This window comes from Candidozyma pseudohaemuli (assembly GCF_003013735.1).
Source record: "Candidozyma pseudohaemuli strain B12108 chromosome Unknown scaffold00024, whole genome shotgun sequence".
Taxonomy (NCBI): domain Eukaryota; kingdom Fungi; phylum Ascomycota; class Pichiomycetes; order Serinales; family Metschnikowiaceae; genus Candidozyma; species Candidozyma pseudohaemuli.
The window spans coordinates 1-26,571 of NW_020194458.1; the positions used below are offsets into that span (position 1 = coordinate 1).

The following is a 26,571-nucleotide window of genomic DNA, read 5'->3' on the forward strand; positions in this document are numbered from 1 at the left end:
AGGAGAATTCGACGATGGACGATTGAGTAGGTGGGTGCAGGTCACGTGACGTGGTGGTGTATTCGGAGTTGGAGGGGCGGGCGGGCGGTGGATTTTTGGAGTGGATTTTGGCGAATTTGGGGGAATTTGGGGTGGCAGGTTTGGTAATTGTGGTTGTTTTGGCGATTTTTTGGCGGTTTTTGTGTTTTTGGCAGGGTCCTCTTGGGCGGGTTCGTACGGCTGCGAAACCGGCAAGAGCAAGGCGGGAGGTGGTGGAGGAGGTTTTTAAAAAATTTTGGATTTGAAGATTTTTTGGATTGGGCTGATTGAGGTGACAGAAAAGGCAGGGTTTGGCATTTTATTATCTTTTTTTTGTGAAACTTCCTTGTTTTGTGGGATTGACGGTGGTCGTCGGACCCTGGTGAAAAATTAGTCTGGTGACATCCCGCGGGGCTTAGGTGGATGGTACTGAGGAAGTGGAACCCATGAAGTGGAACCCATGAAATTGAACTTATAAAATAGAGAAAGTGAAGATTTTATTTTAAATTGGGAACTGAAGAGAAAAGGCAATTGAAGGTTTTAAAATATTTTTGTTCAAATCTCGATGAAGAGGCTCTACAGGTTGCTGGTGGTACTATTGGTCAAATACATCATTGAGGTAATGTAGCTTTCGAGAGCTTCAAAAAGCATTTGATGATTTTGGTTGATTTACTTGTGGTTAGGCTTGTAGCTTACTTGCTGAAAGGTAATAAGAAGTTGATTATGGAGTATTTCAATGAACAAGCAGGTATCACTCATTGCACACGAGCATCACCAGAGAGTATCGTTTGTAGTGGAAATCAAAGTTTCAGCATTTCCTTCGAAAGGTTTGAAATTTTCGTACTTTTCTTCCGTCAACGGTATTAAGAACCTCAATTGAGCCATTAATCATATGAAACCTTTATTGGTCGATGGAGCTCATGCTAAGATATTCCTACCATCTATGGTCAATTGACCACCACTGTCATCTGTCACCTCAGTATTAAACGATGTACAATTAGTTCAAAAATTAAAGACATTGGAATACAGTTTTCAGTCTCACAGACCTGGTAGTCTGGAATTACCGAATTCAGCCCCACTCCCTTCAACACCTCCACTCTACAGATCTCTTCTTCATGCTTTTATTTTAACTAGACCTGGTTCGTAGACCTGCTTCTTAGACAATCCACCTAGACCTGGAACTTCAAGGCCATCTCGACAGCAGCAGCACCCCAGTCCTCGCCGTGATTGTGCATCTTACCCTCAATAAGACCAGCTCTGGCCTCGGCCTGCTCGTCAGTGAGACACGTCAAAACACCAAAAATCACAGGAAGGTTCAACTCGAAGTTGAGCTTCATCAACTGGTGGGTAACAGAGTCACAGATGTACTCAAAGTGCATGGTGGAGCCCTTGATCAAGACACCAATGGGGATCACAGCGTCCAATGGCTTGCCGAGCTTCTTCTGCTTGTCAACAAAGAGCTTGGTACCGTAAGGCAACTCGAAAGAGCCGGGAATGCTCTCCACGATGATGTTCTCCTCCAGAAGTCCAAACGACTTGAGTCTCTGGATAGCACCCTCGACCAACGCCGAGATGATCTTGGCGTTCCAACGAGCGTGGAGAATACCGACTCTCAATTTGGAGCCGTCGTACTTTTGGTCAACTTCACCGAGTCCTTTCACAGCCATTGTAGAAGATGGAGAGGTGAAAGATTGGGGGCGCAAGGTTCTGGAATATATGTCGGGTGGGGATCACGTGCACTCGGTTGCAAAACCGCTCAGGACGCCGAAATCGGTGGTTTTTCCGGGCTTAGCTGCTATTCCTATTCGTCAAAGAGAAGCGGTCTTCTTTAAAGAATGGAGGCGTAGACTGGGCAGTTTGAATGGCTGGATTTTGCTATTTGCGGTGGGCCGTTTATGTAGCCGTGGAAATGGTTTTGAGCGAGTTCCCTATGGAAGCTTTGGAAGACGTGAGGGTTTGACGATCGCAGATTAAGAGGAGAGAGGATCGACTAGATGGAGATGATTGACGGTTGGGGAAGCGCAATCAGCGGAAATCTCTCGGCTTTTCCGAGGGTGGAGTCAACCTGAGGAGCTAGCACTCAGCAGTGAATGATTGGTGAGTTGATGGGTTGATGCTGTCAAGTCGTGGCGGCTTTTCGTCCATTAGTGTTTTGACGGCAATTGAGTCGCTTTCAATTGATCAATGACCTCGCATCTACTGGCAGGTCAGACCCCAGGGAACGTCGAGCCTCTAGAGCGACCATTCAAAACACTCAGAAGCAGTACTTCCAAATTGAATGAATCACTGTGGACCTCGTTTCGCTGGTTCAGCTGCAATGTTCGCCCTGGCTCGAATAGCTTTGCACCGAATGAACTTCAATTGACGACTGGCCTTCAATTCGACAGCTGAAGCTCCCCTTCCGGACACAATCTCATACTTTGACGCTCAGCTCTCGTCGAGGGTAATCGTTGGCGAGGCAGGAGCGTCGTTCGGCGCCGTGCCCGACGTATTGAGCTTCAAGGACGGCTTGAAAAGCGTTCTCGTGACCGATCTCGAGCGCTCCAATGGCGGCGTGGGAGGCACGTCGCCCAGCTCAATGCCCAATTTCTTGAGGTCCAAGGCCTCGTAGTTGGGCGACGCTTTGGGCGATTTCTGGGGCTCGGGCTCCTTGTAGTCGCCAGAGGCATGGGCCGATCTGAATCTCTCCAAGGAGTGGGTTACGTCAAGATCCTTGGCGTCTTGCAAGTTGTCGGACAGCTTGGAGGTCTGCAAGAGGTTCTCCTGGAGCAGGAGCTTCGCTGTGGAGGGCAACTTGAGGTCGTTTTCGCCCGAAACGGCTTTTTGCAAGAAGTCGTGGACAAACGACGCCGCCTCCTCGCTCTGCAAGATGATGACGATTCTGTTCAAGAACGGGAGGTTCAGCCAGTGGGTGATGAGAGGCAAAAGGTCGGGAAACTCGTCGTTGTGGAGGTTGAGCACCGCCAACTTGATCTGGTCACTCACAGCGAGTTTGGAGTTTTGAGAGACAAAGTCCTGTTTGGTCAAATTGGACACGATGACGGAGGTTTTGGACATTTTGTATTGGCTTGTTGGATTGACAGGTGTGGAGTGGCGATTGGTGATTCTGGATGACCTGGTAGTCGTGGACTGGAGAAAAGGGCAGGTTCGATATTCCGCGTTGGGGGTAATTTCAATTCCGGCGAAGTACGCTATTTCAACTTTATGGGCAAATCGGCGTCCTTATATCAGCTTATAACCCGCTTATCGTGATTGGAGGCTGAGTGGCAGTAGGTAGTATAGGTTGCGAATCCGCACTGCCTATTTCGTGACAGAACCAGACACCACGCTTTGTGGCCATGTTCGGAAAAAGAAATCCGTGGGATGGGGCCGTTTGGTGATAAATTATTGGAGTTTAAGATTTTGATTTTGAGAATTAATTGAAATGTCGTCGCTCCAGTCTGCGATGAGATCCGGCAAGATGAGGCTCAGAACCGCAGCCTCGTCAGGACACAGACCGTCTTTGTAGACTTTGTAGACCTCAATTGACGATTTAGCCAGTAATGTTCTTTTCTCTTCTTTGTGTTTTCAATTGAGTTCAATCTCAAGCGGAAACCGAAAATCGCTGCAATTCGGCTATCGAGCCATCTGGGTATGCGGCCTAAGAGGCACAGCTTGGCTGCAAAGGAACCGAAGTAGCCGCAGCAAAGGCGATACTGGGACGAGTGGACAAGAAAACGGGAGGCTGAGGCGGCGGAGACGGAGGTGGTTTTCGTGGGCGGCGCCGAAACGGACACTTTGACGAGGCCGGGTGGGGGACCCTTTGGAGGATTTGGGGGAGGGTTTGGAGGAGGTGATTTGCAGCCGTGGGGGTTGGTGATGTAGTGGGGGATGAAAATGGGGGAATTGGTGAGGTTGATGATTTTGATGGAATTGGTGAGGTTGATGGAATTGGTGGAGGTTGATGGAATTGTTGGATTGTGGGGATCGAGAGGCTATGACCTGGTATGAGTGGGGCTTCAGTTTGAGGTGGATGAGGTAGGACGGTTGGTTAGTGGGGTCAGTAGATTGTGTGGTTGTCACGAACTGAAGGACAGTGCTTTCAAGTGGATTTATGATTTGCATTGGTGGAGAAGGACTGGAAAAGACATGGTATTTCGTTGGGCTGTTAATGGTGAAAGTGGACGATGGAGTGTGCTTGATGATGGATGATGGATACAACTTCAAAGGCAATGGGGCGTATCCTGCTTCGTGGAGACTTCAAGAAGCATAATTAGGACCATTTCAATAGTACCTGATGAACTGCCGAGATGTTAACGGGGTCAACTGGCGATACTCATTGAAGGTGTCACCAATCCAGACAGTAGTAGGCTGATTCTCTATCACTCTCCATGATCATGCTCTTTTCAGACAGCTCTTTTCAAAATCAGCTCGTTTAAACATCGAAAGCCAACGCGTGAATATATCTGCTTCCAATGCTTCCTTCCAAACCAAGGTACTCCATCTCACTTCATGCTTTCCATACACATCACGAGAACCATAGCTTGAAGGAAATAGAGCAGACAGTCAAACTCATATGAAAACGACAAGTAATGAAATCATAAACACCCTCGTCTGGGCTAATCCTGCCGTGTTTTTATCAAATTCTTAGACCGGTGTATGACGGCTCTGCCAAGCGAAGCACCTCTGCTCACGTCATAGCGGAAGAATAGACACAATCGGGTGTTGAAAGACGAGCATACCCAGGATTTGAGTCTATTTTCCCAAAATGAAGAAAGTGTCAATGAAGTGTGGGCTCAATGTGAGTTTACTCTTTGGTATCCGAGACATGCCGATTGCCAAAGTCGACTTCCTAGCATTGACCGAAATGAAGTCAATGAGGACTATGTGAAGGGCCGTATCTGTTAATGTCTTCCTCTTAACTGCTTTCATTCTCTCAATGGCTTTAAATCTCGAAATTTGGTGAGATATCAGTATTCTCGGTTGAACCCCAGATTCCAGTATCCACCTAGTCAACCCATTCATCTTAAATCTCTCAAATCACAACACACAATCCCAAGAATCCATTGCTTTTGAAATTCTCTTTCTCTCTCAGTATAACCAAAAACATCCCCAATCTCCCAAAAAGGCCACCTGCCTCACGCCATCTGGCTCACGCCATCTGGCTCACCCCAAATCAAAGTACAAATCGTAATGCAACGCACACTTGGGATTGAACCTGGCCTGACAGAACGCACACCGGCTTGCCCCATCGTTATACTCTCCAAAAGTCAACTCCTTCTTGCAGTTCCCACACAAAACCACCAGCTCCTCCTTCAACTCCTCTTTCCTCCATCTCTTGGTCTCATGCTGTCTCACCTCGTCATGGCACTGGAAACACGGATAATAGAGCCCACAGCACTTGAACTTGATGGCAATAATGTCAACGTCACTATGGTAGTGGGTGCATCGAGTGAAGGAATCTACAACGGCGCCGTGGACGAAGATCATGAAAGAAGAGTGGTAGTGAAGAAGTGGTGATGGAAATCGCGGTGACTCTGAGTCACCCCAGGCAGGTGGGTGGGGGGATTTTGTGGAGAGGGAGAAATTTGTTGATTTTGGGAGATTTGTGGGAAAGGTGAATGTGTGATTTGATTGGGGTTTTGGTTGTGGATATTTTTGTGGATATTTGATCGGGTGGAGGGTATGTGGTGATGCAGTTGGTGCACTTTTTGCAACCAGTGCGAGTCTGTTAGGGACACGGTGAACGGATCACAGAGTGTTCCGAAGTTCGGCAAATAGAGTGCTGGCTCGATCGGTGCTGGCTCTATCCATAAACGATCGAGCCAGCACCGTATTTCGGCCAAACCTCGAAATATAAATAGCTGACCCTTTTCTAGCTGAATTATCAAGGAAGTTTTACCTAGTCTGTTCTACGTATATACTATGAATGCAAACGCGCATCCTAACAGAGTCATGGGGAGATAAAGGTACAGACGTTCTCAGTTTTCTGATGTTCTCAGATTGACGTAAATCTCGATTTTCAGAGTTGTGAACTTTTAGAACATTAGAATTGAAGAAAATTGGCTGGACTATTATTATCTAGGCATTTGAGGGAGATAGTCAGTTTTTCACCTTGCTCGGGTTCTACTGACGCTAACCTCACAAGATGCACTGTCCAATTGAGGTACCCCAATTAGCTGGAAGTCAATGATACTGAGAAAGCCAGGAAGATGTGAATCTCGTCAACCACCTCCCACTGCATTGAGTCGTTTGCAAAGAACTATGCAAAAGGAAGCAACACAAATCAAGCTACCCTACTTGCCTGAATCAAAGCCTATCCAATTTCTCTTCTTTCCAAAATGGCGCCTTCCAATGAGCTTCACCAAGTGACTGTGAAAATAATGTCCGGTCATCAATTGCGCAATTGCCTCTCCACAACTGGCCAATCCACCTTCCCTCAATCTCGAGGCTGAGACGGCTTGGCACGATAAATCCGGTCACCAGGGTGAGCAAGTACTCCATGAAACGGCGAAACAAAGCACATTTTTTGAAAATATTGATAATCCAGGCAATCCAGGCAATCCAGGCACTGAAATCTCAAAATTCACTTATCCCCTCCTTATCTCCCACTTTCACATTGACATGAAAAGCGGCGCCCCGCTTACATTCACCAGTGAGGCCAAGGCTATACCATAGACGCACCTGAGCCACCGGTATCTTTGTTGAATGCACGCTGCATCGGCACCAAAGCGCCCGAGACGCCGACCAGAGCCTTAACTATGTGAATTGAGCTTCTTTTTTTGAAATTATAGACTTGGATGTTCAAGCTTAGTATGTCAATTGGAGATCCACTTTGGCGACGCACAGTGACACATACATTAGGGTGCATCAGTTATGAGCGGTGCATCCCCCTTTCCAGATATACTGAATTTTTTGAATTTGAAGAAATTGGTTAAGCTTCACCTTTCATGTGCATCGACTGGGTATCTCCGGATTGTACGTCTTTTTTTAACTCTTAGCTTCTCTTCATGTAGGTCCGGTGATGGAACATGCGTACTCCGAGATGCACCCTATCAACCCACAGATATTGTGAACCACACGGTCAAACTTCACCAAAACACACATACCAACAATGAATATCAAAAAATCACTAAAAACAAAATCAACAATTAATAAAATTAAATTCCACCTATACTATAGCCCCCGGAGATAGAACCCCATCGGTGGATTTGCAACCGTTCCGGGTCCTGCACTGCCAATGTGGGGAAGGCAAAATCACAGGGCTCGGAGTTGGAGAGTACATAAATAGAGACGATCCCGTCCAAATCCAATAAATCAATTTTGAACAAATAAATCAACTTTTTGAAATGGCGCTACTCGACTCCTCGGCGTGGATGCGGCTGGACCGGATCCTCGTGGTGGTGCTTCTTTTGGTGGTTGCAAAATGGACTTTGCAGTACTTCAGACACCGCCAACTCGCCAAAAAATGGAACACTGAACCCGTCAAAAACCACAAGCTGTTTTTGCAAACGGTGCCCGAGATTTTCAGCCACCGCAAGGATACCGCCCTGGGCTTCCTCTTGGAACGGATGTTTTCTCGTTTTGAAAAGTCCAACTCGGACACTTTGTCGCTTTCCATTCCCGCCAGCTCAGGCACGTTGATGATCACCATGAACCCGGAGAACATGAAGGCCATGCTCCTGACGCAGTTTTCCGATTTCAGCATCGGCGTGAGAAAACAGGCGTTTGGCCCGCTTTTGGGAAACGGAATCTTTGCATCGGAAGGTCAGCACTGGAAACACTCCAGGACGTTGTTGAAACCACAATTCGTCAGGGAGCAGATTTCCCACGTCAAGATGCTCGAGCCGCACGTCCAGATGCTAGCCAGACACATCCACGCAAACAAGGGCTACTTCGATATTCAGCTGTTGTTCCACCGGTTCACCTTGGACGCTGGAACCCAGTTTCTCTTTGGTGAGAGTGTCAATGACTTGAGAGACGAGACCATCGGCTTTGATCCGCAGGAAAACTACATCGAGGGAAGGGACGAGTTCAATTCCGCCTTGACGTTTGTCCAGTCGTATTTGATCAAGCGACTGGCTCTCTTTGATTTCTATTGGATTGCAAACAACAAGAAGTTCCGCCAGAGTGTCAGAGACATCCACAGCTACACCGACAACTTTGTCAACAGAGCGTTGGAGCTTAAGCCCGAGGAAATCGAGGCCAGGTCCAGACAGGGATACACGTTTTTGTATGAATTGGTCAAGGACACCCGAAACCCCGTGGATATCAGAGACCAGCTTTTGAACATCATGCTTGCCGGTCGTTCCACCACAGCATCGCTTCTCCTGACGGCCATGTCGGAGCTTTCCAGAAACCCAGAAGTGTGGAAGAAGCTCAGGGAAGAGGTGCTCATGCAATTTGGAACAGGAGAATGTCCCGAGGAGCTCGATAGCATCACCTTTGAGTCCCTCAAAAAGTGCAACTACCTCAAATGGGTGGTCAACGAGACGCTTCGTGTGTATCCCCCTGTTTCGCTGAATCTTCGAGAGGCCTTGAAGGATACAACGTTACCCAGTGGCGGTGGTAAAGACGGCAACGCACCAATATTCGTGCCCAAGGGCTCGAGGGTCATTTTCCTGATCTACTGTGTTCAGCGTCTGAAGAAGCACTACGGAGAAGATGCCGACGTCTTCAGACCCGAGCGGTGGGCCGATCTCCAACGCATTGGCTGGGCCTTCATGCCGTTTGGAAGCGGTCCAAGAATCTGCCTTGGTCAGCAGTTTGCTCTTACGGAAGCTCTGTATGTGCTTGTCAGATTGGCTCAGATGTTCGAGACATTGGAAGGCGACGGCAGTCCGTACCCTGCAAAGAAGGAGGCCAATGCCACGTTGCGTTATATGAATGGTGTCAATGTGAAAATGTATTAACGGGAATATACGATATGGAAGGTTCAAGTGTAGGGAACCTATTGGCTAGGGAGTTACTTTTTGAGATAAGAAGGTGAGAGCTTTGATATTCCATATTTTAGTTCTTGACTGTTTTAATTGTTGACTCTGTCAAATCCAAACAATGGAGCAACGGTTGCTATGTGTTACTAGCGTTGTAGATCGTGTCGTACCTATGTCATGAATGTTGACTTATTCTGAAATTGAAGTATTAAACCGAATGTCTAAACGACATTTCCATTAATCTAGCATTGCTTTTTGAAAATATTCACCGTTTTGATCCTGTAACTCTACATTTTCGTAATTCCATACTTCCATATCTCACCTATACTCCAAATGGTCCACCACCGTAATCTCAAACAGTGAAACCCAAAATTCATCAAATTCCTCGCCAAAACAACATATTTTCTACTACATCCCAAAACATCCAAAAATCACCAATAAATACCCCAAATCTTAAAAAAGCATCCTCCCTCTCATTTCTGAAACAAATCAGATTCAGCCTCTGTCTCACCTTCAGCCACTTTTCAGCCCTGCTTTTCGCAGCCAATCCCGGCTTCTGCCTCAACCTTTGAAACAATGGAAAAAAGCGTTTTTGTTTCAAATCGAAAAATCCATCTTTTTGAAAAAAACTTTCTCCAAAACTCTAAAAAACCCCATCCCTCAAAGCCCCACTTTGGCGTTGCAAATGGTAGCAAACCTCCCGCCTGGTACCCTCATCTGTTAGGCGCTGCACTGGACGCGAAGAAAAACAAACAAACACTACGGTGCTACACACCCATTGCGGGCGACACACACCTCCTATAACAAAATAACCCTTTTCATCGTGTTCTCCACATTTCCAGCTTCCGATCCATATAAATTTCACCCGCCAACCCCTCCATTTTGTAAAAACATTCCCTCGATGTCGGGTATACTGCACACAATCCAAAGCCCCAGGAGCCTGTTGTTTGTTTTGTGTGAGCTGCTCAACCACAAGGTCCTACGTTCTTTCTGGTCAAACCCCCCAAACCCGCCATTTGGAGCGTTTCAATCGTCTCTACACAACCCATTTACCCCAGCATCGCGAAATCTCCGTGAAATTCGCCTTCCCCGTTCTGTTTCTAGCATATTCAGGTTTCCACAACCAAGAACACCTTCCTCCATCAACCCCCTTTCCAGAACAGAACAGCCATGCCTGAAGCTCCCAAGCGCCTCACATCGAGGAAACCCTTGGGCCAGCTACCCGTGAATTTGGCTACCAGGGGCGCTAAACCAGAGATCAGGGTGCCCAAGGAATCACGAAAACTGGGATCTCTAGAACCAGCGTACGCCCCTAGCTCGGACGACGGCCTAATACGCCAGCACTTTGATCCGATCCGCTCAGACGCCCACACGGCCACGGGTCTGGAGCTGGCGGCCGCGTTGCAAGGAATGTCGTTGTCCACGTCCAGATCGGCGAGTCCAGAGCTGGAAACACAGAGCTACAACGAGGTCCAGCGGTCACACTTTGCCGAGATTGAGGAGGACTCCGACGGCGAGCCCGGCGCAAACGAACTCTACGACGACGATAGCGATTCCACCGACTACGAGGGCCCTCAGGAGCCCAAGTGGAACAAACAGATCTTTCTGAAGCTACAGGCGGTGATGCGGACGTACTCGCGTGCCACGCTCGACGAGCTGGACGAAGACACGTACGACGTGACCATGGTGGCCGAGTACGCGCCTGAAATCTTCAACTATTTGCATGAGCTCGAGCACATGTATGCTGCCGACGCCAACTACATGGCCAACCAGGACGAATTGCGCTGGGAGATGCGTGGCGTCCTCATAGACTGGGTGGTGCAGGTGCACCAGCGCTTCAATTTGCTTCCCGAGACGCTATTTCTCACCGTCAACTACATCGACCGTTTCCTCAGTCGCCGCAGAGTGTCCTTGCTGCGTTTCCAGCTTGTGGGCGCTGTTGCCCTCTTCATTGCCGCCAAATACGAGGAGATCAACTGCCCCACCGTGCAAGAGGTCGCCTACATGGCTGACAATGCCTACAGCATCGAGGACTTCCTCAAGGCCGAGCGGTTCATGATTGACGTGCTCGAGTTCGATATGGGCTGGCCAGGCCCCATGTCGTTCTTGAGAAGAACCTCCAAGGCCGACGACTACGACTACGAGACCCGTACACTCGCCAAGTACTTCTTGGAAATCACAATCATGGACCACCGTTTTGTCGCCTCGCAGCCTTCATGGCTTGCAGCAGGCGCCCACTATCTTCTGCGTAAGATGCTCAACAAGGGCACTTGGACCGATGCCCACGTTTTCTACTCGGGCTACACCGAAGAACAGCTCAAGCCCCTTGCACGCATCATGATGGAGATGTGCTCCAGCGCGGAGACCCACCATAAGGCCATTTTCGAAAAATACCAGGAAAGACGCTACAGACGCTCCCTGTTGTTCGTGCAAGAGTTCTTGCGGGCCATGCGCTCTCCCAAGGATGAGTGATTTGCATAATTTTCCCCCTTTTAAAGGGTTGCCCTCTCCGATCCTGAGGATTCGGCAGACTCCCCCACGCCACATTCACTCCACGAGCATCACCATGGCCATTGGCCGTCCATTCGCTACATTTTTATTTTCCAAGCTTCAGCTTTGTCACTCGCTATCATTTTCACATACCTTCAAATTACATTTACATCTCCGCCACTAATCACCACTATCAAGCTTTTGTCGTTGGCATGGTTGCAAATGTGTGTATGTCCTGCACCCAGCCCACGGCCCTACATCATCGCACCATTAAACTTCTCCTCCTTCCACCAGGTTCCTTCAAACAAACAATCATCATGTCTAGAGCCTTCGCTTCCCTCCGTACCGTTGCCCAGGCAACCAGAGTTGCTGCCCCACACATGGCCAGAAGATTGCCTATTTTGGCCGGTCCTGCTCGTTCTTTTTCATCTTCCATCGTCCGTGGTAACCAATCCACCGCCGCTTTGCTCGATGTGGTGAAGTCTGAGTACAAAATTGCCAGCTCCATCGAGAACGAGTTGGCTCCAGACCACGTGCAGTTTTTGAAGGAGTCAGGATTCGAGGTTATCCAGAAACCGGGCGAGTCCAATGTGCAGCTCCTGAAGACTTTGGAGTCCGGCGAGAAACTCACTGTTTTCTTCGACATTGACGAGGTTACCGATGTTTCTTTCGGTTCTCCAGAGGTCCCTGAGGAGGAGGATGGAGCTACCGAGGAGCAGCTCGACGATGAGCTCTACCAGTACGACTCCACCTTTGCCAACGTGAAGGTGTTGGTTTCCAACGAGGCCAAGAACAACGGTTTGTTCTTCAACTTGATGTTGCAGAGCTCCGAGGAGGAGTTCTTTGTTGACTACTTCAACTACAAGCCCGACGTTGCCTCTTTCTTGAAGCAGGTCGAGGACAAGGGTGTCTTTTTGGGCAACTTTGAGTACCAGGGCCCACGTTTCTCCAACTTGGACGAGTCCTTGCAAGCCTCCGTGGAGAAGTACTTGGACACCAAGGGCATTGACTCCTCGTTGGCCGACTTTATCTTTGGCTACGCCGAGGTCAGAGAGGAGCAGTCTTACAGAGATTTGTTGAAGGACGTCACCTCGTACTTGAAGCAGAACTAGGTCTGCGAAGGCGCCACAGCGCTCTATGCTTGTAATTAGTGTCCCGGCATGGACTCCATCTATGAAGGTTTAAGAAGTACAATGTAGAAACTCGTAGTTTGTCCCATTATCTATAACCTAAAACTCCTTGAAAGGGTCCTCTTCGTCGTCTTCAAGCGAGACCTTGCCCTTACCAGTCATCTTCAAAGCAGCAACCTCCCTGGAGGCAGCCTGCTTTCTCATCTTGTTGGTCATCTTCTCAATCTCTTCCTCGGCATCTTCACTATCCTGTTCAGCATACTGCATCACCAAACGTCTTCCAAGCAAATGGACACCCTGCAATTGGTCCATGGCGTTTTCTGCCTCCTTCAACAACGTATACTCCACAAAAGCGAAACCTCTGGCGCTCTTGTCGAACTTCTTGGGCACTCTGACGGATTTGATCTGGCCATAAGCGCCAAAAAGCTCCAAAACGTCTCTTCTGGCAGCCTCGAACGGCAAGTTCTTGATGATGATTTTGCTGGATTTCTTCGACTTGGCGGTGGTGTCTTTGGCGCCGGACTTGCGGTGAGACAACTTCAACTGGATCTTGTGGCCTTCCAAGTTGTAGCCATCGAGAGTAGCAATGGCCTTATCAGCAGCATCCTTGGATTTGAATTCGGCGAAACCGAAACCCATACTGAGCACGCTGCCCTGGTTCTTTGGGTCTGGTTTCGTTTTGACAGTGGCAACGACGAAATCGGGGATTTGCTTGAACAAGTTGGTCAATGCGGCGGATGTAGTAGCGAAGTTCAAGTTCTTCACGAACACAGACACGGTAGGGCCCTCGATTTCGTCTTCAACGTCGCTCTCAGCACGCTTTTCGCTGCCCATGACGTCGTCGGCGGTGATCTTGGCTTCAACAGCCTTTTCAGAAGGCTTCTCAACGTCAACAGATTCGCCAGCAACGGGCTCACGAACGAACAAATCACGAGGACCTTTTTCCAAGTAGAGAATGCTCTTTTTGAACATTCTGTAGGCCAATTTTGTGAAGGCAGCTCTGGCGCCTGGTGCATCTCTAAACTCCACAATGGCGATGGTTCCAGCAGGAGGCATCAATATACGCTTGATCTGGCCGTACTCGGCGAAAAGATCACCCAATTCGGCACTGGTGGTTCCAAAGGGGAAGTTCTTCACCAAGATGGTGGTGTCGTCACGCTCCTTCTGGTCAAACTTCGTCAAGTCCACACCTCTATCTTCAAAGTACTTTCTGACATCACCAATGACATGGGCCTCTGCCAACGCCTGCTTGACAGCAGAATTGGAGTTTTGGGGGTCGATCAACTGCAGCTTGGAAACACCCATTTTGGCTGCCACGGATTCAAGCACAGCGTCGTTGTTCATGTAAAGCGAGTTCCAGTTGAACTGAGACTTACCGGCCTGGGCTTTTCTCTTGAGCTCACGCTGCTTTTTGAGTGGCAAGTTCTTCAATGCAAATTCGTCAAGACGATGGTCCTTTTTGGCCTCGGCCGCCAAGATATGCAAAAGTCTGCCCTGGAAAATCTGCTTATCCAAGGCGTTGTAGGCGGAAACGGCGTCGTGGTTCCGGACAAACTGGATGTAGACGAAACCTTTTGATTTTCCGGTACGCGTGTCGATGGCGATGTGGACCTCCTCGAGAGGGCCGTAATCGCTGAAGAGTTCTCTGAAGTCGTCTTCCGTGGAATCGTAGAGAATGTTTCTGATGAAAAGACGGCCGGTTTCCTTGATCTTTTCGGCCTCGGATTTCTGCTGAACGGGCTCTTTGTGGACTCTTTGGGGCTTTTCCACAGGCTGTTCCTCTTTTGTTTCCTCCTCTTCCGGCTGGTTCTCCTTCATTCTGATTCTTCTCAGTTTGAGCCAATCTAGATCCGAAACGTTCTCGTCCTTGGCCAAGTCGTCGTCGGCTGCTTCCTCCTCGGCATTTTCACCCTCCTTCACGTCATTGAGACTCATCATGGGCTCGTCCTCCTCAGGCTCGTCCTTGCCAAAATCGTCATATTCATCGTCACTGGCAGCTTCTTGCGCCTGAGCCACGCTGTACTTCTCTTCATCGACTTTAGGACCATCCTGCTCGGCCAAAGCGGTTTCTAGAGCTTTTGCAGAAGGAGCACCCAGTCCATCGGCTCCATCGTTAGCCCAAGACTGCCTCTGAGAAGCAGGCTTTGTAGCCTCGATAAACTCTTTCAACTTTGGGTTTGCAGCGATCTCCTCGTCAAGTTTGGATTTCTTTTCCGTTTTCTGCCTCTTTCTCTGCTCGGCCTCCTCCTTCTGTCTTTCGAGTCTTTCTTCCTGCTCCATGAGACGTCTTTCGGCTAGTCTTCTTTTTTCTCTGACGGCCTGGGGCACCGTAGGATCGGCCCACGTTTTGGCAACTTCAACCTCAATTCTGGCTGTGTCGATAAACGTCTTGTTGAAGAATTTGGCGGCTTTTTTGGCATCTTCAGATGACTTGTAGCCGATGAATGCAAACTGTCTGGACTCGCCGTTTCTTTTTTTCATGAGCTTCACGTCCGACACGCTGCCCTCGGCAGCAAAATGCTTCCGGAGCCTGTCCTCTGTGAGATACTTCGGGAGACCCTTGACAATTAAACGAGACATGTCTGGATAGTATGGGGCATCTCAGCGATGAGATGAAAATGTAGGACCGATTTGATACGGTAGTGCATATAAGGCGCACAACACTTAAGCGCGGCTCCGGTTTTTGCAGCCATTTCAATCCACAATCAAAACCACCATGGAGCTTCTTTCACACTTGGGCATCTCGGCAGCGCCCAATCCAACAGTAGAGCTGGTTCTCTATAAGTCACGTGGTTACGTTTCCTTGTGGCTCGTGCTGACGGCGTGCGGCTGCTACCACATGGTATCCCTAGGTCTGTCGTTGGCTTCAGTCTTCTTTCCTGACTTGGCAGAGTACACCAAAAGAATGGCAGGGATGTTGGTCTGGAAGCTCTGCATCTTTTTGAGCGAGCTCAACAGAGTCAGCATTGACGTGGAAGGTGACTCTGTTGACCCGTTTTCGGCGGTTCTTATTGCCAACCATCAGCTGCTTGCAGACTATATAGTCTTGGCTGCTTTGGCTCAGAAGCTGGGAAACCAGGGAGAAATCCAATGGGAGGCGCTTCCACAGATCAATTTTTTCACGTGGTTCACGTTGGCCCGTGCCCCTTCAGCCAAAGTTCTTTTGAATATGGCCCGAAGCGACGAAAACTGGGAATTGGCCCAGCTGCAAAGCGACAGGTTGTTTCACAGAGTCAGAGACTCCAATACGCCAGAATGGGTGGTTCTTTTTCCAGAAGTCAACATCTGGACGCCTGAAACGTCGTATCTCCAGGCAGCCCAGGCTCGCCGGTACTTTCTTCCAGAAATGCACCAGGTCTTGTACCCTAGGTTTTCGAGCTTTTCCAACGCCGTATGGCTGCTTAAAGCAGAAAAGCTGCCCACAAAAGCACAGAAGTTCTCCACTTTGTACGATGTCCTGATAGTGCACAGCAAGCCCGTGACGCTTCTTGAATTCTTCTCGTGCAAGGATCCTCACAAAGTGACGGTCCATATCAAGAAGAAGCTGTTGGACAGAATTCCTCTCAGACGGGCCAAAATGGAGCGGTGGCTTGAAAAATTCTGGGTGGAGAAAGACAAAACCGTAGATTCCATCAAAAGGCGGTCACCCAAAGAAGATTGAAAAACGGCTTTACTCATCTTGCATGAGATGAATGGGCAAGCTCTTTATCACAGAATACTGGTTTTCGTCACGCTCGATTCGGTAGAAGTTGTCAATGTAGCTTTCGCCGTTGATGTGGCTCAAGAACTTCTCGTCGTGTGTGATAACAATGAGCTGAAAGTTTTTCTGGTTTTTCCGGGCATCAATGATGGAATTCAACGCCGTGGCTAGCGATTCGGCATTTTCTGTATCCAAATTCGTCGTAGGCTCGTCCAAGGCAATCATACCGCAGTTTGTTCCAAAACACTCCGCCAAAGCCAAACGAATCAAGATACTGGTCAAAACCTTCTGACCGGCAGAACACCTTCCTCTCATATCCAACTCCGAGCTTTTCTTGTACATCACCACACGGTAGTTGTACGAACGGCCTCTTCCCAGTGTATTCACATCGCACTTGATCTCAATTCGGTCGATATCAGTGCCCTTGTAAGTCTGGTTCCAGAGTTCTCTCAAGATCTTGTTGATCTGGTCCATCTTCATGCTGTGGTACTTCATGATGGCGTTGTCGAGAGCCAGAGAATAGGTCTGGAGATCCTTGGAAACAAGCATATTTGTCTGAAGCTTGATCCACTCCTTGTGGTACATCTTCTCCACGTCCTTGAACTCCAGATTGAGCTCCTGTTGAAGCTGCTGAATCTGGTCATTGATCTGCTTCACTTCACCGGCTTTTCCAAAATGCTGGCTGTTGAGATCGTTGATCTGATCACGAAGTTTCTTAGATGCAGCTTGGTAGGTCTCTTTTTCGACTTCAGCATTGGAAACATCGAGCTGTTCAATCTGGGCTCTGATGGAGTCGAGCTCTTGTTCTGTGTTTCTGTACTCGATGTTGTCTTCAATGTTACGTTTCGTTTTAGCGGCGTCGTTGAGGGCACTCTTCAAGGCCGTCATCTCCTTATCCAACGCTTTTCTGGAATTGGTGATCTCCTGGATCTTGGCCCTTGCTTCGCTGATTTGACGCTGGTTCTCCTTCACTTTATGGAGATCCTGCTCCTCGAAAGCGGCGATGTGTTGTGAAAGATCACGCAACTCTGCTTCATCCTGCTGGCACTTCTGGAGCTTTTCATGCAAAGCCGATTCCTCCTTCGAAAGTTGTTCCTTCAAAGTGTCAAAAGCTTTGGAAACATCAGCCAACTTCAGCTCGTACTCCTTGACATTTCCCTCGATCGATTTCTGCTTCTCCTGCAAAGAAACGAGATGCTTTTCTGTCTCGTCAATGGTACTCCGCAAAGTGACAAGCTCATTCATGGAATTCTTCAAGTTACTGATCAGAAGCTCCTTGTCCTTGATCTGCCCTTCAATTCTGGAAAGCTCCTTCTGGAGCGAATCTCTTTCATCTGTTGCATCTGCAATGCTCTGGCGCAATCTCTTGAGTTCAAAATTCTTTTCCTGCTGCAACTTTTGAAGTTCATTCATGGACATCGAAGAAGCGCCACTTGCATCAAGCTCCAGCTGAACATCCTCAATCTGCTTCTTGGAATGGTTGATCTCATCTTTTAATCTCGTGATGTTGCTGAGCGGCTGTTTAAGCCTGTTTGCTTCATTGAGAGAGTTCTTGGTTTCTTCAAGGCTGTTCTCCAAAACATCATACTCCTTCTGAAGCTGTTGTATTTCCTCGACTCTTTTCTGGATCAGCAGCTTGTAGTTGGAAACCTCTTTCGTCAAAGAGCGATATTGCAAAACATCATAGTTGATCGCCTTCATCTGGTCCACATCCTTCTTGGTGGAATCCACATCCTCTTGTAGCTTCTTAGCAGTCACATTATTGAGGTTTTGCTGCACTTCCAGAATAAACGTATCAAGCTCGGAGTTTGAAAAGCCTCTGTTGCAAAGCGTACAGCACTTGGACTGTTTGGCGATTTCAATGGCTTTGACTTTGAAGCTTTTGGTGACGTCAAAGGTGTTCAAATTGTAGGTGGCGGTATTATAGTCCTCCTCGGCTTCCTGGACCAATTCTTCAAACTGGTCAATCTCGTTCTTCTCAATCACCTTGAGTATATTGGCCGTATGCGAGGAGAGAGCATCCTCAATTTTCTTTAAGGCGACACTATCAGAATCGTTATTAGCCTTGAGCTTGTCTAGCTTCGACACCAAGGCTTTGCTTGAATCCATCTGGTCCTTCTCCTTAGTGTTGAGATTCACCAAAATGTCGTCAAGAGCGGCTTCTCCAGAATCAGCTAACTCCTTGCCTGTAACCTTCTGAAAGCTGTCTTGGTTCAGCGAAAGATTTTTTTGAAGCACGTCGTTTTTAACGGTTACAGCATCCTTGAGCAAATCTAACTTGCTGAATAGATCTGCTTGTTTGTTTGCAGTAGTGATCTTCCTCATAAGATCATCAAGGTCATTCTCCAAAACATGGAGCTTCTCGGTATCCTGCTGTATGCTCTTTGAAAGCGCCTTTGTATTATCGCCTTCCTTCTTCTTGGCCAACTTCTTTTGAAGCGAGTCGAGCTCGGCACTTTCGATGGTAAGGTTATCCTCACTAGCAGCAGAAGAGCTTACCTTGGCATGATACTCCTTGAGCTTGGCTTTTGTGTTTTTGATCTCTTCTGCGTTGTAGCTTTTATGCTGTTCTTCACGAGAAAGCACTTTTTCGGCTTCCTTGACCTTGGACGTTGCCTCCTCAATCTGCTGCTTATTAGCATTCACCAACCTGTTGTATTGGTCCTCTGTTTGAAGCACAAGCGCCTTGAGATCTTCTATTAGAGCATCACCAAGTCCATACTTCTCCCTGAGCTGCTGCAGACTTTCCAAAAACCTCTTTTTGCGCTCCTCGTAGGCCTCTTTCTTGCTGAACAAAATACCCTCGTCTCTGGTCAATTTGGAGAGGCTTTCTTGCAACGCCAGCAGCTGGGCATCGAGATCGACCACCAAAAGCTCTTTTTCTTCCACATCCTCGGACTTCTGCTGCTGTATCAGCGCAAAATTGGACAACTGGTGACTCAATTCCTCATCAGTTTCCCGCAAAACCTCAATCGACAGGCCCAAACGGCGATGGTTGTTTTCCGTCGTTTCGTACATTATTTTGAGCCGCTCATGCTCCGAAAGGGTCTTCTGAAACAGCTGATTTGAGTGAAAAAGGTCGTCTGCCTGTTTCTCCAAGGCCTCGATTTCCATATTGAGCTCGGCAATCTCAGCATTGTACTGCTCCACCTTGGCTCTGCTTTCCGAAACCTTATCCCTGATCTTTCCTGCCCTCTTTTTATCCAAATTGGCGTGCAGCACGCTCTGTTCTAGCAATTTGATATCGGTAGCCATTTCCTTGGTGATCACCTTCAAGTTGTCCAACACCTTTGTGAATTTGGACGCCTCGAAAATCTCGTCGAACCGCTTCTTCAACACACTGGCCTCGCTCAATGGCCACAAGCTGTCCTCCTGGTGGCAGAAAATCACGTATTCTAGAACAGCCTTGGATGCACCCAAGTACTGAGGAACTCTGGTGTCCAATTCTGCGTTTTTGGTGGATATCGACGTTTTGCGGCCCTTGGCGTGAACAGCCAATTGACCTTCAAGAGTCTTGAACGTGTTTGTGGAAGTCGTCAGGCGTCCTGTTCGTTTCCTGGTCAACTGCATACTTCGAGTCACCGTCATCAGCTTATTATCCACCGAAATGAAGCCCAATTTGATCTCGGCATTCACCATCAGCCTGTCTGCAACAGCAGGGTCGTTCACAAACGCGCCTCCTTTGGAATTGGGTGGCAAATCGCCTGTAGTAGCGTATTTTAGGCATTCGATCACGGTGGTTTTTCCACAGCCGTTTTGACCACATATAAGCGTGAGCGGCGCGCCAAACTGGATGATTTCGTTGTCTTTCGGAGAAAAGGATCGTATTCCCGAGATTGAGAGTTTGTAGAGACTCAGCATGGTGGAAATTGGCGGGGTCTTTTGGAGCTCAGTAGTAGGATCAGGCTGCTTGATGTGGTTTCTGTGCAGGGTGTTGAGCTCTGGCGAGGTAGATTTACTTAAAAAAAGAAAAAAAATAGGATTTTATGGAGATGGTCTCAAGGAATTGTTTTGAGGTATTTTCTAAAATCGTGAAATTTGCCAAAAGCGTGTATCTTGGTTGAGTGTTGTGGAGGTTGGATGGATATGTATACTGTGCGATTTGCAACCATTTATACTGTAAGTGAGTTTAGCGATTTCTTATGACTTTCGGGAGTTTTTGAAAAAATGAAGTATTTGAAGAGCTTCGTTGTGCCTTTTAAATTCTGAATAGTATTATGGTGTTGATTATAAGTAAATTGTATGGTCTTCTTCTACCACTCTTCATTGTAATCCAGTACAACCAAAAGGACTTATATACTATTCGCCTTTCACCCATATGTAGCTCCATAAAGCCACCTCCCTCTCTACTACACATCTACACCTCTGTCTCCAATATTTTTCATTAACTCTCTCGTATTTATTTCATTGGGACCGGCCCGGTATCGCATTAATTTCAATCGTTAGGTTCGTGATTTTGGGTCGTTATTAGTATCCGTCGGGACGTTGCACGGTCGGCGGCATGAGCGGCGAACCTTGCTGTGACATCTGCATCTGCCCGTCTGCCCTGGGAAGCTTCAACTGCTGAGGACTCAGCTGCACACTGGATTCGCCAGAAATGGCGTCATCGTCAAGAGCTCCTTTACCGCCACGACCACGCCCACGAATGCCCTTGTTCAGGTTCTTGTAGAGCTTGCGGAAGTAGCTGAGGAGCTCTTTCTCTTCAGGTGGTAAACGTTCCAAGGCCTCACCACTGAGTTCAGCGAGAGTTTGCGTCAACCGGTTCAACGTGGGCAAGTGGAACTTGTTCTGATGCGACTTCAAGTTACCAAGCTGGGTGAACGACTTGTCGCAATTGTCAAGCTTGCACTCGTAAGGTTTCTCCTTATTGTGAGTCAACATGTGAGCGGCAAGGTTTCCTTTTCTGCTGAACGAACGGTTGCAAACCTCGCACGTAAATGGTTTCTCTCCAGTATGAAGCCGCATGTGTGTTCTCAAGTTACCGCCCTGAGTGAATCTCTTGAGACAGTAGGAGCACTGGAACGGCTTGTATCCAATGTGAGAACGCACATGAACCTCCAAGTGTGTGGACTGGTTGAAAGTCTTGAAACAGTAAGGGCATTGTTGCGTCTTGCCCTTGCGCTTCTTCTTACGTTCTGGGCCTTCAGGCTGTTCTTCGTCTTCACGCTGAGGTTTTTCAATACCACCAACCAAATCCACCGTCAGCGGTATCACAGCGCTCTTTTCATGGTTGGAGTTTGGCAGAGCAAGAATGCTTCCGTCAGCAGCCTGTTTGATCGCTCCAGTGTTTCCCTTCTCTCTGGCTTGAATCACAAGCATAAGCTGGTCAACCTTGGTGGCTCCCAATAACGGTCTTCCATCCTCAGATCTGGCAAATTGCTGGGCAGGCAACAAGTTCGGATTCGTAGCTTGTTGCTGTACAGCATAAGCATCTCTCTGGTTTTGCATGTTGCCGTAGGCGTAGTTTTTACCAGGAGAGAACTGCTGGGGAGGGTTTTTGAGCATCTGAGGAGAATAGGCTGGAGTTCCCTGGACATCAAAGCCCTGGTTTTGCTGGTGTTGATCTTGCTGGGGATGTTGTTGCTGGTTCGGTAGATGCTGCTGAGACTGTGGAGGAAGCTGTTGTGGTTGCTGGAACTGATTATACATGGGCATTTGGCTCTGGTGGTACTGCTGAACCTGAGGATTCATGTTTCTCTGAGATGGAGGGGGTTCTTGTTGCTGCTTCTGCTGCACTGGATAGCGCACGTTATTGTCGTAGACGGGATACTGTTGATAAGCATTTTGGTAGAAGTTGTTGTTCGAAGGCTTCTGGATGGATGCTGGATGGGCTGTGGAAGGATAGTGTTGATGGGGAGGAGCAAGAGTCTCCTGCGGGTCTAAGGTACGTTTCACTTGGCTAGGCGACGTTTTGGGTGAATGGGGTTCGTCCTGGTAGCGATGTGACAGCTTGGACGACATGGACGACAGTGGGGAAAGCCGTTGGTCAGACATGCCTAGACTCGACTTGCGCTGACCACCGGAACGCAGCGTGGAGCTGCCTCTCAGTTTGTCGAAAATGTCTTCCCTTAAAGTTGTCCGCAGAGACGTTTTCCTGGGCTGCTCGACATGCTGCTGATCGTTGATGAACTTGATAAGCGAATCACGCCGTTGCTGGTCGCTCATGCTATTGAAGTCGACAGAGCCGCTGCTTTGCAAGTTTGCCAAAAAGGCGTTGATGCTGTCGTTGGAAACACCCGCAATGGAGCCCAGGAGGCCCGAGTTCTCTAGGAATGCATTCAGAATGTCAAACGAGAGCTTCGAGCCCTTGTTCAGCTTGGACGGCGTCTGAGACCACCCAAACATCTGGCCAATGGAGTCCTTGGAATCGTACGTGGGAAATTCCTCCTGCTGCTTCTTTTTCGGGCTTGCGGTGCCCTGGTTTCCACCTTTGGATGGCTCCAGCACCAGATTCAGCGACGACCCTGGGATCTGGATCAACGAGCTGAAAATGCTGTTGGAGCGCAGCTGCCCTGGGAACTGCTGCTGGTACTGAGCCTGGGCGTTCTGCTGGCCCAGCCCGTCTTCAGAAGGATGCTTGGAACTCACCGGAGGAGGAAGAAAGATGGAATCGCCTCTGAGGCGTCCAGGCGGCCCGCTTTCAGGCGGGAGACCCGCAGCGCCGCTCAAGGAGTCACGCAGCCCCATGTAGTAGCTTGGGAAGCTCAGATCCTGCCGTTTGCCCTGACCCTGGGGCTGCTGGGTATTGGGAAGTGGGTACAGGTTCAAAAGCGTCAGCATCAGGTCCTGGCGGCCTGGGTTGAAAAGAAACGCTTGCGAGTTGTGGCGGGACTGGTTGAAATGCGGAGCAGCCGAAGGCACGGTCTGTGGAGCCATGGGCAGATTGTGGTAGTTACCCACCTCAAGTCTCATGGAGTTGTCCTTTTGTTGCTGGCGCTGGTCTAGCAGACGTGGCTGCTCCAGGGAGGTCGGGGTTGCTCTTTGCTGGGCGCCCTGACGTTTCATTGGTGGCGGGGCCCCGTTTGTTCTGGGTTTCTGTGCTCGAAGTGTGTCACCCATTTGGGACTATGGGGCAAAACGGGGGAATGGTTGGGGACTTTTTTTAAATTTTTTTACACCAGCGGCACCGGAAAAGCTGGGAGAAGACGGAAATGCCGCTTTCAAGTGGGTTCGGGCCGGTTTGGGGGCCGATACGAAGGAGGTTCTGTTGGCGAGCCTCTGAGTGCTTATCTAAGACTCACTAACCTCCACAATGGGGAATTTGAAAAGCCAGACGGCGCTGAAATAGGCGGTGTGGCGTGAGGCACGGGTTTTCAATGGCACGGGCTATGTACCAAAAAGTTGTGCTGGGATGTGCTTGTTTTGTGGACTAGAATGGGTGGTTTTCGGTTTCGATGAAAGGTGATAAATGACGTTTGCTTCTGGATGGGTGGTCACGTGCGGCTCACGGCGCCAGAATAGCGGGAAAGATACCGCCGCAGCCCGCTGCATTCTCCGGTGTAGAGGTGTTGGTGGGTTAGTATTTAGCAGTTTAGGCCGTGCATACAATGGCCGTGGTGTACGGGTGTGTCTAAGCCCCGCAAATAGCCTGCTTTGCTTAAACTCAGCAATTTTAGTGGGCATTCCCACGTAGCAACACGAGGCACAGTTGCACGGTTTGTCTGGGTGGGTGAGGCGCTTGTGTGCAGGCGGTGAGATCAGGTGACGCGCGATGGCTATTTGTTATTGTCACGTGATGTGTCACGTGCGCTGGCTGCAAATCAGCCCTGGTCTTCCCAGCAATGTTCCCGTTGGGGGGTGACGGTTTCCAAGAAATGGGAGATGGTGATATTTTCTCTACGTTTCTATTGCTATGCAGGTGGTTTGTGTGTATATGCACGGGTGGGTATCGTCGCACGACCTATCGGGCAACCAGGAAGAGGAAGCTTCGATGGAGGTTGATTTTCAAATTTACGAGAATTTGAAAGTTTGATCTTTTTCTGTCACAAAAATCTGCTGTCTTTTGAAGGGTTTCTTTTGTTTCTTTGTAGGACCCGTGGTTCCCGATTTCTTTGGTCATCCGGTTATGCAAGCTGGAGTTGAGCAACCAAGATGCTGGTAAGAAAACCTTATTGGTGAATCACAACTACGCGTTGGCTTGCAGGTATTTGATGGAAGTTCGGGTTTTTGGTTGCTCTCTTCATGTCTCCTGTAGAGAATCTTTCGAAACAATGGACGATTTTCCAAAACCTTCCATTGCATGAAGCATGAAGCACCAAAGTAAACTTTCACTCAATGCAACCCTCCGTAAATTTCATCAAATACCATCCAGCCCGGAGTCTACTCCGCGCTAGCATATGTATAACATTCCTAGTACCCAGCCAAATATCCTAGTAACCCAGCCAAATAATCCCTACCGGCTCCGAGAGCCAGCAATGTACCGTTAAGTCAAATATTCATTATTCACTCTTTTCCAGTCCCACGACAAGCGCCATCATGCCGTCTAGGCACGCCTGGAAGTCGTCCATGGTCTCTACGGCGTAGTCCCGCAAGTACCGCAGCGGACAGTACTCCCCACACTCGTAGTAACGGGCGTGAAGCTTGTCGAGGAAACGGGACGAAATACGGAGGTAGTCGCCGACGCGGGGCGCCATTTTCTGAAGATGGTCGAAATCGGACACAAGCAACGAGAGCATCAAGTTCTTGATCACATTGCTCTTCTCCACATCGCTAAGACCGTCCACCTTGTCAAGCTGGAGCTTCAGGTAGTACGGGCGGAAACAGGCGTCGACATTGTCGCTGTTAATGGGCGTGGTGTTCTCCTTCTTGCTGGCGAGCTTGTCCCTAAGGTAGCCGAGCTCGTTGGCCATTTCTCTGTTTTGCTGGCGAGCCAAGTCCAATTGTAGCCTGAGCTCGGCAAGCTCCCTGGCGGAGTCGGGCTTTTTGGACTCAATCTCGATCTCCCCCGCCGTGAGGTCGGCCAACTCCACCTGTGGAGCGCCGCCAAAGTACTTGCACATATCGGAGTCGTCGGTGCCAAAATCGGACCTCGTTTCCGTCGCCTCCTCCGTTTCCTCGAGCTTCTCCCTCGACATGGGCGGCGTCGTTATCGGCAGCAGCGCCGGCGCCGGCAGCAGCTTTCTGGGCTTGTCAAAGGTGTCGTCGGGTCTGATTTCCGAGTGGCGGTCCGAGTCCAGCTCAGGCTCCACGGGCAGCCTTTTCGGCGTTGTGAACGGGTCCTCCGCCACGCTGCCCAAGCGGCTCCGCTGCGGTTTCTCCTTCTTCTCCCCTAGGTACCGCTCCAAGAATGGCTGCAAAAGGTGGAAGAGTTCCGCCACATCGGCGTTGTTTCGGCCTGCCAACGGCGTCAGCTGGCTCAGCTGGCCCACAATGCGGCCGAAGCCCGGACTGGCCAAGTTCCCCTCCTTTTCGCCACCTTTTTTGTCCAAATTCTCGTCCTTCTTCCTCTGTTGATCGTGTTTCTGTGCCAACTGAATAAGTTCCCGGAAATCCGCTAGCGACCGCGTGGTATCGTCCACCAGGGAAAGCCGGGCCGTGTGGTCGCTCACGTGCAAAAACAGCTCGGAAATGTCCGCTGTCGGCGAAGCGTTCATGGTGTTTTGAAGAAGAAGTTGGTGTTGATGGTACAAGTACGCGATGGAGTGCATGCGGGTGGGGGGGTCTGGTGGGTGATAGATAATACATAGATAATACAAGAAGTGGTTTTTTAGGAAATAGTTTTTTTATTCATTGGCTGATTGGGAGGTTTTGGGTGGTTTGATTTGGTTTTGGCGGAGCTGTGGGTGGTGGAGTTGGTGGACTACTGTGTGGGACTTCTTGAATGTGGAGGTACAGTCTAGAGGTATAGTCGCAGATGGGAATTGTGGTAGGGAATAAGATGGAGTTGTGTTTTGTTGAGTGGGTTTTTTTGACATTCAGCTTTTTTCCTTTGAAAAGGAAAGTATATACATGAATAATTCAAAATGCCGCCGAATTCGTCTGAAGGTGTGCTACTTCCACTGGAATCTCACGACACAGCGGTGTATGCGATTAGGGATGTTCAATTGAATCATGGTTTTTGCCAAATTTGATGTAAGTCATTTTATGAACTTGGGAGGTTTTTGCTAAGGTGAATTTTTCTTTTTTTTTTAGGGTCAGCTCTCTTCTGTTGAGTCCACAGGTGTCTATTGGTGTTCTCTGTTTTGCACCCATTAGAAGCCTCAGAAGATCAGGGCCAAATTTTCCAGGCTTTTGAATTTTGAGGCTTTTGGCATCGAAGAAGCTATTTCAGGAATTCATTGACTTCTATACCTCAGTAAATTGCAGTATCAGGCTCAGCAGG

The 26,571-nt window shown here is 48.9% G+C and overlaps 10 protein-coding genes across 10 annotated transcripts; 4 read left to right on the forward strand and 6 right to left on the reverse strand.

Moving 5' to 3' along the window:
• Window positions 1-1,187: 1,187 nt before the first annotated feature.
• RIB4 (lumazine synthase) lies at window positions 1,188-1,685 on the reverse strand (the record flags this gene model as incomplete). The annotated part of the gene is made up of 1 exon (XM_024860537.1): window positions 1,188-1,685. One exon carries the CDS (start codon window positions 1,683-1,685, stop codon window positions 1,188-1,190), a length of 498 nt encoding a protein of 165 aa, XP_024711261.1.
• Window positions 1,686-2,445: 760 nt separating this feature from the next.
• C7M61_005231 (uncharacterized protein) lies at window positions 2,446-3,075 on the reverse strand (the record flags this gene model as incomplete). The annotated part of the gene is made up of 1 exon (XM_024860538.1): window positions 2,446-3,075. The coding sequence occupies one exon, from the start codon at window positions 3,073-3,075 to the stop codon at window positions 2,446-2,448; it is 630 nt and encodes a 209-aa protein (XP_024711262.1).
• A 2,088-nt stretch (window positions 3,076-5,163) lies between these two features.
• On the reverse strand, window positions 5,164-5,487 carry C7M61_005232 (uncharacterized protein; the record flags this gene model as incomplete). Its single annotated transcript, XM_024860539.1, has 1 exon — window positions 5,164-5,487. One exon carries the CDS (start codon window positions 5,485-5,487, stop codon window positions 5,164-5,166), a length of 324 nt encoding a protein of 107 aa, XP_024711263.1.
• A 1,859-nt stretch (window positions 5,488-7,346) lies between these two features.
• C7M61_005233 (cytochrome P450) lies at window positions 7,347-8,909 on the forward strand (the record flags this gene model as incomplete). Its single annotated transcript, XM_024860540.1, has 1 exon — window positions 7,347-8,909. The coding sequence occupies one exon, from the start codon at window positions 7,347-7,349 to the stop codon at window positions 8,907-8,909; it is 1,563 nt and encodes a 520-aa protein (XP_024711264.1).
• Window positions 8,910-10,100: 1,191 nt separating this feature from the next.
• On the forward strand, window positions 10,101-11,402 carry CLB4 (B-type cyclin; the record flags this gene model as incomplete). The annotated part of the gene is made up of 1 exon (XM_024860541.1): window positions 10,101-11,402. One exon carries the CDS (start codon window positions 10,101-10,103, stop codon window positions 11,400-11,402), a length of 1,302 nt encoding a protein of 433 aa, XP_024711265.1.
• Window positions 11,403-11,737: 335 nt separating this feature from the next.
• MAM33 (Mam33p) lies at window positions 11,738-12,532 on the forward strand (the record flags this gene model as incomplete). The annotated part of the gene is made up of 1 exon (XM_024860542.1): window positions 11,738-12,532. The coding sequence occupies one exon, from the start codon at window positions 11,738-11,740 to the stop codon at window positions 12,530-12,532; it is 795 nt and encodes a 264-aa protein (XP_024711266.1).
• A 117-nt stretch (window positions 12,533-12,649) lies between these two features.
• Window positions 12,650-15,130, reverse strand: C7M61_005236 (RNA-binding ribosome biosynthesis protein; the record flags this gene model as incomplete). The annotated part of the gene is made up of 1 exon (XM_024860543.1): window positions 12,650-15,130. The coding sequence occupies one exon, from the start codon at window positions 15,128-15,130 to the stop codon at window positions 12,650-12,652; it is 2,481 nt and encodes an 826-aa protein (XP_024711267.1).
• Window positions 15,131-15,266: 136 nt separating this feature from the next.
• C7M61_005237 (uncharacterized protein) lies at window positions 15,267-16,144 on the forward strand (the record flags this gene model as incomplete). Its single annotated transcript, XM_024860544.1, has 2 exons — window positions 15,267-16,076; window positions 16,118-16,144. 2 exons carry the CDS (start codon window positions 15,267-15,269, stop codon window positions 16,142-16,144), a joined length of 837 nt encoding a protein of 278 aa, XP_024711268.1.
• A 76-nt stretch (window positions 16,145-16,220) lies between these two features.
• On the reverse strand, window positions 16,221-23,255 carry RAD50 (MRX complex DNA-binding subunit; the record flags this gene model as incomplete). Its single annotated transcript, XM_024860545.1, has 2 exons — window positions 16,221-20,191; window positions 20,765-23,255. 2 exons carry the CDS (start codon window positions 23,253-23,255, stop codon window positions 16,221-16,223), a joined length of 6,462 nt encoding a protein of 2,153 aa, XP_024711269.1.
• A 1,433-nt stretch (window positions 23,256-24,688) lies between these two features.
• Window positions 24,689-25,843, reverse strand: C7M61_005239 (uncharacterized protein; the record flags this gene model as incomplete). The annotated part of the gene is made up of 1 exon (XM_024860546.1): window positions 24,689-25,843. The coding sequence occupies one exon, from the start codon at window positions 25,841-25,843 to the stop codon at window positions 24,689-24,691; it is 1,155 nt and encodes a 384-aa protein (XP_024711270.1).
• Window positions 25,844-26,571: the final 728 nt, after the last annotated feature.